The sequence below is a fragment of the Rhyacophila brunnea genome, unplaced genomic scaffold (assembly GCF_057557595.1).
Source record: "Rhyacophila brunnea isolate RB1 unplaced genomic scaffold, BYU_Rbru_1.0 scaffold_18, whole genome shotgun sequence".
In the NCBI taxonomy this organism is placed as follows: Eukaryota; Metazoa; Arthropoda; class Insecta; order Trichoptera; family Rhyacophilidae; genus Rhyacophila; species Rhyacophila brunnea.
The window spans coordinates 30,569,556-30,585,312 of NW_028232837.1; the positions used below are offsets into that span (position 1 = coordinate 30,569,556).

The 15,757-nt window shown below is 31.9% G+C and overlaps 1 protein-coding gene across 1 annotated transcript; it reads left to right on the forward strand.

Moving 5' to 3' along the window:
• Window positions 1-280: 280 nt before the first annotated feature.
• On the forward strand, window positions 281-15,216 carry tau (microtubule-associated protein tau). Its single transcript, XM_085945059.1, has 7 exons — window positions 281-1,288; window positions 1,653-1,696; window positions 3,286-3,466; window positions 5,673-5,875; window positions 7,121-7,306; window positions 10,373-10,537; window positions 12,746-15,216. Exons 1-7 carry the CDS (start codon window positions 409-411, stop codon window positions 12,806-12,808), a joined length of 1,722 nt encoding a protein of 573 aa, XP_085801185.1. The 5' UTR covers window positions 281-408; the 3' UTR covers window positions 12,809-15,216.
• The last annotated feature ends 541 nt before the right edge of the window (window positions 15,217-15,757 follow it).

Consider the following 15,757-nt stretch of genomic DNA (forward strand, 5'->3'; position numbering starts at 1 on the left):
AGAGGACCACCACCTCGACCTTCGGGGCCTAATTCCTTTGCGCCGCAAGTTCAACAACGTCCTCCCTTACTACAAGGTCAATCCTTCCAAGGGCTGAACTCTCAGGGTCAACCGATCCCCGGGCCGCAATACCAAGGTCAACCGCCGCAGCAGTTTCAAGGTCAACCGCAGCAGCAATTTCAAGGTCAACCGCAGCAGCAGTTCCAAGGTCAGCCACCTCAAGGAGCTCCTATCCGCAGACCTGGACCTCCACCTCCCCTTCAGCAACAACAGAATCCTCTGGAAAAGCAAAACTCATTCCAAGGTCAAAGGTCCCCGGCTCCCCCGCTGGGACAAAATTCTCGACAAGGGTCGCTCGCTTCTTTGGGGTCGTTACCTCTTCCAGACTCCCCAGGAGGACCGAGAAGGATGGAGTCCGAGGGCACTCCGCCCGCCATCGTCAAAAACAGGAGCTTCAGCATCGCTGGACCTCCTGGCATGGCGCCACCAGGCATGCCACTGCACGACGAAGAACGCAGACGATCAATAAGCGCTTTGGGGGGTCGACCTGAGGAGACTGCATCACGTGGACCAGGTCTGGCTTTTATCAAAGAGGGAGTGCCATCGTTTGATAAAAAAGAGTCACCGCTAAACGTTGGATTAACACGAATGTCAAAGGAAGACATAAACAGAGGTTCAAAAGAGAGCGTCAGATCTGATTCATCAGACCGCCCTGAATCAAGACTTTCTGGATCCAAAATGACGGAATCTATAATGGGATCTTTGGATGTGGACGAAAGGAAGAATGGATCACCGTACGGAAAGAAACAGGATGACGACGATGATGTCGTAATACAGAATAATTCACAATTCAAAAGTCCAGTTCAGAATGGCACTCCTAACAAATCTCCGTCACCTTATTCAATGCAAGAGAATGGACACAAAGTCTCAGCTAGTCCCGTTCCTCCAACAGACCGCTCTCCGTCTCTTAGCAGGACTGATTCTTCTCCAGATCAAAAGCCAAATAATCAAGCCAAAGTTGACTCTCCTAACCGACCACAGTCTGTCTCTTCCACTGGAGCCAAAACACCAGCAGAAAGCGTCAAAGCAGACAGCAGACCAGCTTCTGTGGTCTCCAACAAGTCAGATCCTCGCGTTGAAACACCCGAGCCGGATGCGGTTAATGGAAGACCAGCGTCCAGGGCAAATGTTAAGCCGACTGATTTTGGTACTCCTATCAAGTCGGCAGGGACGGAAGAAAAGAAAGCAGTCACGAGGAAAGCCATGTCAGCACCGCGTACCAGGAGAGGTATTCAATTACTAATAAATATTGTCTGATTCGTAACTCAAATATGTATTCTATATAAGTATAGTTTAATAATTAATTATCTTTCATATGAGAAAACATGAATTATTGGTACATATACGAAATTATGACTTATTATAAATATATGACATAAATTAATTACATTTAGTCACAATGGATTTAAGTCATGTTTATAATTACTAATTAGTAATGAAATTAGGACCTATATTAGGTAACTATTTCGGGCAATACTTATTTGGTCCTTTGAAACAGCATTACTGATAAATTTCTTAAAATTCAATTTTGATAACTTATAGATTATGACGTGAGTTATAAAATATTAATTGTTTTTTTATTCTATTTTCAGAAGGAGACAATGATAGTGGAGTCGATGAATCAACTCAAGGAAATGTAAGTACATAACATAATTGTAATAATATATTTATTGACCTCATATATGTTGCATTGCAATGAGTTAGGTACATCATAATAAATATTGATCATTATTATGATACATAGAATTAAGGGTTACATGTAAATTGTACGTAAAACATTTCAACGTGGTACAGTTCGCCGTGAGCTTTCTTATCGGAAAGAGATGGCCGTATACTATACGGTCTCCAATTTTATTAGATTAATTCAATTTTCATAGCTGATTTTGGCAAAAATCATGAATTGAAGAAAGAAAACCTAACCTAACCTAACAAATAATCCAGTAGGTATATCGACTATTTTCAAAATTTGTTTGCTGCTGTCTTCCTGCAAAGTATAAAGTGTAAACCAACAAGAACTGAGTTTTATTTAGACATGCATTTGACTATTTATACGACCCAAGGAGGTTGGACGGTCTTTATTATACGGCCATATATTTCCGATACAGCATTTCACGGTGAAGTGTGATACGGCGAACTGCATACGTACAAGTTTCCGGACACGAGAATCAAGGGGACTGTTTTCGGTTTTTCGCTGTCTTGACAAAAATGTGTATTTTAAAATATACATAATATTAATTAGCCACTTACGTCAAATAAAATCCAATCGGTTAATACTTAAACAATAAACATACTTATTATTTTTCATATTTTAATGTTAACGTCCTTATACATGTAACTAATATTTGGTTCTAAAAGATTTTAGATATAAGAGAATTTCAGGAAGATTCTAAAACAGCTGTCAATGTTTTTCACGTGTTTTGAACTAATAAATGTTGAAAATAAGGGTATACGAGGGCGATTAATTTATAAGATATCTTAAAATCCATTTAAATTATCTAAATGTTAGAGGTTAATTTTATTGATGCTGGGAATATACACGGTTTCGCGAAGATAGCAAACAAAAAACGATCAAATCGCATTAAAAAATAAAAAAATAAACTGTTGAGCACGACTATCTTCTTATTAAAAGTAAGATTAAATTATTTTTATAGAAAAACTATCATCCTCAACTTTTATATGAGAGTTTCAATAAAAGCTCAGTATTCAGTTTCTTAAGAATTTTACACGTACAAAATAAAATCAATAATAATTAAATAATTTTTATTCAACACTAAACATATTATCAGTATTGTTTTTATTGAGAATATATCAATTTAAAAAGCTTTATACACATTTTTTTTTCGACCATGTCCGATCCTCATAGGATCATATGGACCTCCACAGAGTAGAGGATTGTATTAACAGATTTTGTTTTTTACGAGAAATAGATGTCAGCCACTTGCTCAACCTATTAGGTCCATACCCTGACTCACACACAAATTGAAAAACAATATGCATACTTGCCAGACCCAGTATTCGAACCTGAGACCCACGGCCATATAGTCCAACGCTTAACGCGTACAAATAACTATTAGAAAATCTTAGGAAAAATCTCTAACCGATTGAGATTCGATCAACCTTATTTCCGCTGAGATCACTAAACAGTAAAGTGGATTTTTTCTAATACTTATGTGCATTTCTGAGGCTATGTAAATGTTGTTTAATAAAAGTCATTTGTATTATCAGGATCACGTCAACGGATCGCCGGGGTCACCAAATAAGAAGTCACCGAGCAAGATCCCGGGGCTGAAGGCAGGGGACAAGACTCTCGCAGGGATTGGGAAACCAACCATTTCGAGAAGTCCAAGCAAGAGTGCAGCCAATACTCCACACACGCCAAACACACCAGATGCACTCGACAAAAAGAGTAAATATACCTTATATACCTAATAAACATTTAATTATTATGTTTAGTTACGTGTCAAATTTACTGGAAGTGAGGAAAATATGAATAAGTACCTACAACACTCTCGTCAATTAGAATTTAAATTAAATCTCCACCAATTAATTGATAGTATTAATTATTTACAATCAGTGGTGGGTGGTGTATACGTACGTGGAGGCCCGAGGCGCTGACAAATTCATAGCCCCTTTGCAATAATGTTGCCAAAGGGATAATCAATCATTGAGTGTAAAAATATACCAATAGTTAAGTTTCTTTAATTTTTTAATACTATATTTTTTTTACAGTCAGATTAAAAGAAAATCAGCCACTGGTTGCAATAATTTATATGCTTAAAAAATATATATAATATACTCGTAAGTAACAGATTCTTATTCAATATCATCGATATGATCAGAAACGCGAAAACTTATAGTCCCTCTTTATTAGTATGATTTAATTTAGGCGAGGTAAGGAATTCTATAAAATAAAAAATAATAATAAAATTATAAACATTTTATTTCAATTAAGTACGAACATTTTTTCGATCGATATAAAAATAAATAATGCATCGTGTCCCATCACTAGTTAAAATAATGACTATGCGAATTCATAGAAAATATATGGGGGAAGTGTGACACAAAACAAAGACACACTTACCCCACGCGTTTACTTTCGTGGGGAAAGTGTTTCTACTCGATTAAAGCTTTAAAATGCATGCAAATCAATAAGTAAAACGATAACAACACGTGAAGCAGGGTATCAAAACACATATACTCACCAAATTTTACAACCATAATGTGCAGATTTCCGTGTTTTAAAAAATAGTTTAGTATCAGCTACCATCTCACTCATCGACTTCAAAATGTCGTCTGGAGAATAATTCATGTAGTCACATAAAAAAACATGGTATCGACACCATTTCTGATTATTTTTATAAATCAGTGACTTTGCTATCACCTTTCCATAGATGGCATCATCCAATTTGTAGTAGATACTGAGATATCTTAGTAACTACACTTACCCCAAAGTCACACTTACCCCGATTCACCTTGGTTAAAATTTTATTATTGAAAAGCTTTATTTTAATATAGGTAATAAATTGTTTATACCAAAAATAAATGCTTGGTATTATATGACTTAAAATCGAAATATTCAGGGCCGCATTTAATTTTCAATATTTCTTTCAATTCCACATACATAATATCACATTTTTTGATCAAGGGCAAAAAGGAAATTCAATAATGGCTATAACCCGGACCTTATTTAAAATATATTACAAAATACCTTCATTGGTCTTGAACAAGAGTGAGGTGACGTTCGAAGAGGTAACTCTCGCATCTAAAACCTTAAGGCTGTGGACGAAGCATCTGGAAAAAAATGACACTCACTTATTTGTCGGGTCTGCCGAGTGGCATAATCTGTTCTAACGCCATTACAATAAAGTTGATATTGCTATAAATTCCCGATGCTTTTTGTCGGGTCTGCCGAATGGCATAATTCATATTTTAATATCAATATCGTTCACTCAAATGAACATTGGCACTAAAAACACTGTTCTAACGCCATTACAATAAAGGTGATATTGCTATAAATTCCCGATGCGTGATATCGCATAATGGAAATTGCGAAATTTTGTCACGTGACGTCTACCAATACATGTGCGAATGTCGCTATGCGCGAATTTACTTGCTAGCTGTCCATTAATAATGTCATTGCCTTTAGGTCACTGAGAGAAATATTTATTGACAATGTGCATTACGCGACTTACTTACAGTTTTCCAAATACAGCCGGCTCTCGACTTTCGTACATAATTGGTTCTTGAAAATATGTACGAATGTTGAATGTACGTAAGTAGAGGGATGTAAGAAAAAACATCGAAAAGTGTACTTTAAAATATTTATTTATCAATGGGTATAATAAAGTTATCGAGGCGTATTAGCAATCAGGTATTTTCTTTATAATCTTGTCAAGAGATAGTTGAATACCATCCTGATTCCTCAATCTTGCGTATTTGATAAGGTGACGGGGAGCAGAGGAGAGATTATCAACAGAAATCTAAATTTTAAGAAATGCACGTACGAAAGTCAAAGGCCCCGCCCCGTATATTGCTTATTCAGTTACATATTCTCTTTAATATTATATATTATTATTTATTATGTTTTATTATTTACTAATTCAACTTTCCAGTCCCCATGAACAAAGTCCAAGTGGGTGCGGCTCCCTCACCGAACATCAAATCTGTCAAATCGAAGATTGGTTCACTGGACAACGCAACACACAAACCTGGAGGTGGAAAAATCCGCATCGAGAGCAGAAAGGTTGACTTCAAGGCTGCACCAAGAATTGCAGCCAAGAATGATACATACGTACCAGGAGGTGGTGATAAGAAGGTAAACTATTGTTTTTCTTCTTCTTTACAGTTGTAACTTATGCCTCCTGCGCATCTATTCTATAGGTACACAAGACTGCTTTCGGCCTTTATGCCAGCTAACTAGGGTAGGAAAGTACCGAAGTATTAACACGTATTGTAATTGTTACAATAAGTGCTAATACTTGGATACTTTCCTACCCTAGATAGCGGCCGAAAGCAGTCTTGATGCGCTGGGAGCCATATATTTTCTAACAATATGTAAAGTCACACATACCCTTGATAGTATTTGTCTTTGTATTCACTTCAAATTCTTTACTTAGTCACTAGATGAATTCAATTTACTCTAATCAAATTATATAGTGGACAAAAAATCCGTTAAAATAAATATACTTATATAATAACATTATAGTTTGGTATATCATAGGAATCTGATTAACTATTAATTATATCCATATTAACAACTTGGACATGACTCCATACTTGGTTACCCCATTCATGTTTATTATACAACACTTAAAAAATGTATATACATATAAGTAACTAAAGCCTTCTTTGTCGTATGCTCCATGGTGTCGTGGATGAAGAGGTTGCTTTTTGGTGGTTGCTCCGATGTATGGAGGAGCGAATTTCATTTGCAGCGTAAACAATCGGTACAAGAGTATGTTACAGTAGTTATGTTACAATACTTATGATACTGTTCCGAGGTCCGAGTCTCAGTAGAATGAGACAGAGATACTAACAGACCGGGAGCTTATATTCGAGTGACACGTCCAATGATCCGCTATTTATTGACGTACTCGCAATCAAAATAATATCTTGAAAATAATATTTAGGAAATAATAATTATTATAATTTTATTGAGTCAGCTACTCTATATGGAGTTTACGTCATTGGATATGGCTGACTATGTGAAAAAATGGATATTGTGGAAATTATAATTGCAGTAAGCTATTTACTGAGTTTGCCATAATTGGACACTACGGGAAATGGATATTTAGGAATTTATAATTTTATTGCAGTCAGTTATTTAATATCGCCGATCAATATGCTGACATGGATTAAGTTCTTTTCCCCATATATGTATGTTTTACTAATTGTCTTACCAAAAAGAAATTGTTACTTCGTTACAGCTCATTACAGTTGAAATGATGAATAAGACGATCTAACTCCATAAATATCAAATTTTACCATCAACACAAGAATCCCTACAGGTAGTATTTGGCTTAGTGACCTCAATGTAAAAATATTGTCATGTGTTTTTCAGATCACCCAGAAGAAGCTTCAATGGAACGCTAAGTCCAAAATTGGCTCTCTAGAAAATGCCACTCACAAACCAGGCGGCGGAGACAAGAAAATCGAGAGCATCAAGCTGGACTTCAAAGACAAAGCTAAACCTAAAGTTGCATCCACAGTAAACATGACGCACAAACCAGGCGGAGGAGACGTTAAGGTATACAATAACCATAGTGTAACGTTTGCCTAAGCGGAATCAAGTGTATAGGCAGGGTACGAGGTGAGGGTAGGAATGAAGATAAAACCTTTTGCACACAAGTATTGGGTACACTTTACAGAGTAGATGGATGGATAGTAAGAGGAGCTTATTTAGGATATTTCATAGCATTATGTATTCAATAATAATAATTATTATTAATCTATTAATGATTAATTTTAAAAGTCACTTTAGGACAGAGTTTCAATCAACTTAGATAATCTTAGTGTACATAATCAAATACATTTATTATCAAAATAAGATACAAGAATTATGTAATGACAAAGTGTAGCAGTAAAAATACTTAGTAAAGCACAATACATCCATATAACAAATAAATAGTAGGCATATTTTGAAACAGCTCACAATTTATTTAAAGGCGATATTAAAAAATAATTACACTTACTTTAGAATATTGTAGTTAGTATATAAATTATACATAGTTTATTGGTAGTTACAATACAAGTTATTGGACGCATTGAGAACAAACAATGGTATAAGATTTTTGAAATTTAGTTTAGTAAAATAGAAGATAACAGGTTTTGTGCTAAAAAATATTTTCATGCGCTTGATTGATGGTAATTAAGTGTTTGATAATTATTTATACTTTTAATACCTTTTATCTTTTCTTTACAAACTGAAATATAATATTATCACAAACTGTTTATCTATCGCGATTTATGAGTTACGTCTTTTTGTATTGATTAAAACATATTATGTTTATTATTATTTTGTACATTTTCTATTTAGAGTTCTGCGAATACGAAGGAAGGGAAGAAGGATGTGAGTAAAATGTCAAAAAAGTGTCAGGTTTCACAGCGTGTTGTAGATTAATAATTCTCATTCTGAATGAGAATACAAGGAGTGCCTTATTTTTGAAAAGTATTTTTGTTTTATTATTATTTAGAAACAGCACCGATCGATGTTACAAAATGTGGCGTTTATCGCTTTCTTACAAATGCAGGGGTTGGAATAATAAATCAATTTTATTTTATTTTAATAATATTCATTAGTGAAACTTATTATCAAGTTACAATTAGGTAAACAACAGTACATTATTATTGTCAAATGCTAAAGGTCGTAAGTCAAAATGTAACTCATAATGACTTACGCTCTTTTGAACATTGTTGTAAAACGGATTTTTATTCCAATCCCTTATTTTTTTATACATGTGTATTGATTTATTTACTGTCATATTAATTAATTAGTATATGTGTAGGTAGTTAATGTACAGCCAGACCACTAAAATTTACTTCACATTTCTTAGAAATCAATATTAAATAATAAAATTTAATCAATAGGTAACATTATGAAAAGTGTCGTCAAAATGTGTGTTTCAGGTTTGACAACTGCAACTAAGCTTGTAGACTGTAGTTAAAAAAATGCTTTGAGGTGTAACTGAATAAGTCAATACTCAATACCTACCGTAGCGTTATTTAGGTACAGTTGTCAGACTCCATTACTGCTTTTTTCTAGTTTGTACATTGGCCACTTCCAAGATGGAGGAAGTCATCGAAACCAATTCCGTTACATTCTGTGTGGCAGGTTAGTGCCGGTGAACCATTCCGGCATGTCTCAAAAAATGAAATGCTATGTGTTTACACGACTGAAATTTCAATATATTAATTTTATTGGTTACCCACCAATTCAATATCAAAGATATTCAGCAAAGAATCACTCATTTAGGGCCCATTATATTGCACTCATAATTTGAGAGTTTTATGTGGGGGCTGAATGCAGACAAGCTTTATCATTCATTATTATTATTTTATATTATTCTAGTGCAAACCAACCAATTGAATTCTGGCATTTAACTAAGAGTGTTGGGCACTAAAGTAATATTCTGATTTCATTTTTTACCACAATTCATTCTCAATAAACACAGCCATCTATAACTCAAATTGTTGCATCAGTGCTGAATCAATTAGTTGAATGTGTCCGTTCATTCATTCATTTCACTAATATTGTATTACCAAAACAAAAAGTCATCATAATCGTACCGCTTCAGATGAAAATTATTTTCAAATACAAACAAACGTAAGTCATTATTTATTATTATATTGACTTAAGCCCCGCCCCTTTGTCTCAAATTAATAGTGTGTTTTATATTAAAATCATATGAATCGGTTGAAATATACAACATTATAGATATTTCATCGCTAGCATGCCCCGGCACTATCACTCCACAACGAATGATATTGTTCGTCTATCATTTAGGATAGTCGATTAATAAGATTGTTCCAACTCCACACAACAATCGGCAATGTCAACGATACCATAAAGATCACTTAACGTAGATTCGAGCAACACTGTTCAAATCATTGAATGTTTTCTCAAATTTAGACACATGCAACATTTTTGAGGAACAAAATATCCATGAATTATATTGGATTTATTTATATATATACGGTTAATCCTTTTGCGATGTAACACAATATGAACGTTTATTATAAGAAAAACCTTCGCACTAAATTAATTCAGTTATAAACACTGGATTTTGAATGTCATCACTTGTCACAAAAAATGGACTTTGTAATTTTATTATGACAAATATTTTATTGTATTTTTGATATTATTGAATGTTTGCATTGTTAATATGAGGGATACTTCATATTTCATACTTCATATTTCAATTTGTATTATGATTAGAAATCGTTGCAATGAATTAAAATGTTACATACAGGTGTTCAATACAATATCATGTGTGTGCATAGCTTTTATTACCTACTATTTTATTATATAATTTTAAAATTAAGTCGAAAAAGCTTATTTATATAATATCTATAGTAGTAAATAGATAATAATATAATACGCATAAGCAATCAAAAAATGATTTATTAAATGTTATCAGCTATGTATCTCCAGAAATGGTATTGTATTGACAGTCACTATGCAATTAAGAATAATTTATTTATTTATTATAATTGTTTGCTATATATATCCCTTCTGCCAAATAAATATGATTGGCTCATATTTCTTAGACTGTGATGTTTATGTCCCAATATTTTGTTGATGAAAATTTGGCAGATTGAAAATCAGAAGTTGGAAATAAAAGCGCAAAGCAAAGTGGGATCACTGGACAACATGAAGCATAAACCAGGAGGCGGAGACATCAAGATATTCGACGATAAAGATTATCTCAAGCAGATCGCCGCAGTCGCCACGGAAACTGCTCAATCGGTCACCAGCGAGGTAAGAAACATGTTTTGATGCACCGCTTACTAGATCTATAATTTTAGTATTGTTTACATCAGATAAAAGAAATATTAATATATTTTAACATACAAAGGTGTATTATTGCCAAACGGTATGCATTATACCAATATAGCGAATCTGCTATGTCAAAAGGGCGTAAGTAACAATTTGCATTTTTACAGAAAAGTAATTAGTGAAGTAAGAGTTTTATTGGTATTAAGTATCATATATTGTTCACTGATTATCATACAAAAAAATAGTTTTATCTCTGTTATGAAATAACTTTTTTGAAAATCAAAATTTTTGAAATTCAAAAATGTCTTTTACGCCCTTTTATCTCAGCAACCTCGATATATATCCATATCATTATATATTACGCCTTTTTGGCTTTTAAATATTTCAAATACTAAGAAATGTTGCCAAGTTCATCAGTTGTTGATGTAGATAAAATTTTTATTGAATTTGTTTCACCTAACCATAGTGTTAAGTTACCTAACTTTCATTCTATGGAGGCTCATATTTTGCTCCGCTGAGGAGATTACTGGTTATTTACCTATTTGTTGTTTCTAATACAAGTTACACCTCAAAATTGACAATTAAGTTGCCAAAAGAATTGTTGGCATATTTTGATTTAGGCCATTTTGGAATATTTCTCTTCAAAGATTCCTGTTCACTTTGAGACACATTCTGTTTTATGATAATGATCGATTGTTAGCCATTTTATCCACCCATTGAGTCTAAGTTCTCGATTTAAACGCATCTAAAACAACAAAAAAACCTAACCCAACCGAGGGTTCGAACCCACGATTTATGAAACTGTGGGTAAATAAAAATGAACAAGTTGCAAAAATATTTGAAACTATAAGGCACTGATCCCAATTTTGCCAAATTCACAATAAATAGTAACTATAAATGAATAACCACAAAAATAGTCAAATGCGTAATCTTTTGAATAGCAAAGACATCCTATATCAATATTCATCTCAATTTGGTATTATAACACTCATTTACCCCTTTTACAGAGAGAATATCTTTACACTTATTATTAGCACAAAGCTATTTTATAAGGGGTCTCCTCTGGAACAAAAATAAATCCTCGAATTAAGGTAACTCCTGTACAAAATGCAAAATATTAAGATTTTTTTTGAATGCGAGTATTTTTCTAACAGAATGGCGATAGGGTCAACACATTTTTTTGTATTGTATCAGGTTTCTGGCGGTTTTGTTTGTTTAATTTTTAAGAATGATTTCCTCCGGTGACCAGATTTCCCATCTCGAGTGATTATTAATTTATTTTTGTATTTTATAATTTTGTCTATTTGTTATTTTCCTTTTTGTTTATATACATATTAATATTTTCTTTCGATTTTTTTTTTATTGCTAGATAATTTACTATTCCCAATCCAATAAAACCATAATAATTATTAAGTAAAACAGATTTTAAGGAGACGTCAATATGAGAGTAATAATTTATAGTACTTACTTATTTTTCCAAATAAATGAGATGGTTTGATTGATTGAACGTCCATTCACCAGCGAACTAGTGATCAGGAGCAAATTATTTTGCCATTTTCATTTTTACAATATTGTATTTTTATTTATTTTATTTGCTTATATTCCTTTTATACCAATATTTTTCCTGCATGTATTTATGTTATTTATTATTGTATATCATTTTATTTTGATTAATTTATGTATCTACGTATTTAATATTATAAATTGAGCCTATGAAAACTGCAATAATTGTGTAAGTCAACTTAGTAAAACAATAATGTTATAAACTGTTAATAATCTAGAAAGAATGGTAAAAGGAAGATAACTCTAAAATAACAATTTCTCATGAGAGCCAGAAGAAGGTTGAGTTTTAGACAACTTTGTATGAAAACTCCTGTTTCTTTGTGGAATTCATTAATTTTTTTGTCATTAATTCCTCTCATATTTTTTTTCACGTATGCATATTCAACTCATTTATCAATTTTCAAGATTTATCTCACGTTTTCTTTTGCATACAGAAATATAAAATATCACAAGTTATTTCTATTTCTTAAATCAACATCCATGTTGTCTAAAAAACATGCTTAGACTTACACTATTCGGATTTTGAAGGCTCAGTATAAATTGTCATAACCTTTTCCCCATCTGGTCACTCTGCGGAGCCGAGTCAGCATGCCTTAATTATGTTGTTTGTATTGTAACTTTCCCCAGAGCCCCGTTCCATCGTCAGAGCATCCGCCAATCTCCGACGAGAACCTCAATCGAGAGAGTTAAACACTACAAATAATGGCACTGCAATGAAACATTATCTAACATCACACACTAACAGCCATCCTCTATAATATATTGGTTTTTTATGAGCACGGAGATTCTACTAACCGAATTTTACAAAACAATATGTAATTAATTATTTATTTATACCTTTTGATAAAAATTCAATTATGAACACTGTTATTATGTAATATTCAGATGCTAAAGACCCTCAAGTCTATAATTATTATGTACATAATAATAACTTACACTCTTTTGTTTCTGAATATGACATATTATGTACCTACAAAATTGATTATAGTTGAGGATGAAAATATTGAAGTGTATACACTCTTATTACCTAATACAACTAACTATCTTAAACAATCATATAACACTGTGGACTTAGTAATCTTATATAACTCAATAAAATATCTTATTGAGTTATTATTGGATTACCAAATTTAATAGATTCAGTACTCGTAGGTGATAAATATTGAATTTTTATCAAATGGATGAAGGGTTTTTGCAGCTGGATATGTTAAGCATGATTTTATTATTAGAAATATAAATACTATTATGATAACATCCATTAATAATAATAAAAATTAGTTTCTATTGATTTCCCAATGCATGTAAAATCTAAAGAATGCAATAATAAGGTTCGGTGACGATTTGAAATTGGGACGTATGCGGTAGATATTTTTGAAAATATTCATAATAACTATTATACCGATGAGTGTTTTTGAATAACATTTACAAAATATTATAATAATATGTGTGCCATGTTCACTCGTCCTTTAATATATTATATAGATCACCTTTTAATAATTGGTTTTGTAGCATATCACCATATAAAAAAAAAACAGTACATAATACTATAATGTCTTTAGTAAAGTGAAATGTAATATTCAACATTTCATTAATTATTAAATATTTGAAATGAAAGTGTTATGTTGTCACCTTACTATTAAAACCTCGTAAGTCTGTTTGAGAAGAATGTTGAGGGCAAGGAAAAAATGTAATAAAAACAATATTTTAAAAACCTCTCTAATCGATGAACTTGCTAATACTTGTTGTGAAATACGAGGTTTTATGTTTGAAACCACGAGAACTACGAATTTTTAAAATTTGTCAATAGATGGACAGCATATTAGTTTAGAGAACCGAGGTTTTGATATGATTTGAATTAAAATGTATTTTTTTGCTTAAATTTTGTCGAACAAACTTAATTTTTCAATAATATCGGACTTACGAGGTCTTAATAGTAAGGTGACGATGTACCTACTTATTTTGCATATACAAATTCACTGAACTCTGTGATGTTATATTATTTGTTTGTTATAGTATCTATTGATTATTAATTAAATTAGTAGTCATTGGCACTATAAACATAATTATAAAGAAGTGTGTTCTTTTTGACATCAGAGAGGTTTCGTAAAGATATAATAATTCCTTATGTATGAGCCATTATTTAAAAGAATACTTTTCAACTTTAATTTGTGATTTATACCGCGTAAGAATAATATAATTATAAGAGCGATTGATTATTTACTACGATTTTCCTGTACCACAATTTAATAGTAACAGTTAGTAAAATTTGAATTGCAGAGCTTTTTCAATTATTAATATATTATTATGTATTTCATTATAGATTTAAAAGCATTTATACTATGTAAAATAACACAAAAGTTTATTTGATAAAAAGTAATATTGTTTTAAACATTGTTTACATTCGCTTCGATTATACTTTTTAATATGTATTTAAAAATAATCACAATTTTTATTGAAGAGAAGGAGTTGAATAATTATTATATTAAAATAAGTAACAACTCGTGGGATTTTTTTTACACAGGGACTGAAAACATCAAGGAACAGATGAAGTGATAAGTAATAAATTATAGACTATTAAATATAAAGTTTTATATTTCATTCTATTAGTTATAATGTAACTTTTGCTAATTTGTAAAATAGGGCAGCAAAATAATAATAAAAAAAAAATTGCAAGCTTGTAGCGATGCATTATTAAAATACATTTAAATAATATTGTAAGGTAATATTGAAGTAAAAACACGAGTTCTTATAAAATATCTAACCGAAGACCAGATTCATATTTTTAAGTAGAAATATTCAATAAGTCATAGATGTTACGTTACTCACCTCTTCAATGTTACCATGATACGGTGAATCGAACAAATACTAAAAGTTATAAATCATTTTGAACGCCATAATGTTTTATAATCTTCAGTTTCTGATCGATCCATTATAACGATTGTATTTTCAGTTGTGTGAATATAAACATCTGATGAAAATCTATTATAAAAATGTAATTAAGTATACTTGTCCCTGGTGTAGCATTTACTATATACCTACATGTGACAGTTTGCTGTAATGTTACATTAATTGAAATAAACTGTTTAAATACATACAAATGCACTTTGTATTCGCTGGTCCACTTGTACCTGATAATAGGCACTGTAGTAAGGCACATCCGCACAGTGTTGAAGTGTTGATTAGTGTGAATTTTATACTATTAAATATCCGCTGTATACATCAATTATTTGTTCATTAGAAAAAAACACAAGTATCTATTTTATACACATTCAAAATTATCACACATGCTTCGAGGCGGCTCAATCAGCAGAAAATAAAAAGGTATGTGTACATATTTCTTCAATTATTGCATAATATACAAATCAATAATAATATTATAGAACTTTAAAGTAAATAATTCAATTGATTTATTTAAAAATCCTGTTAATTTTTTGTTTTAGTATCAAAAAATAAATTAACTAACAAAGTCCATAGGCGACGGCTGGTAAGGTATGAAATTCGCAAGGGTTTAGGCATTGCTTAAAACGCATAAAAACCAAATGCTCCCATACTGCCTATGATAGTCTTAAAGTCGTAAAATATATACATTTTGTTATTTCAACAAGTAAATCGAAGGTATATTTTATATGAAAAAAGAAC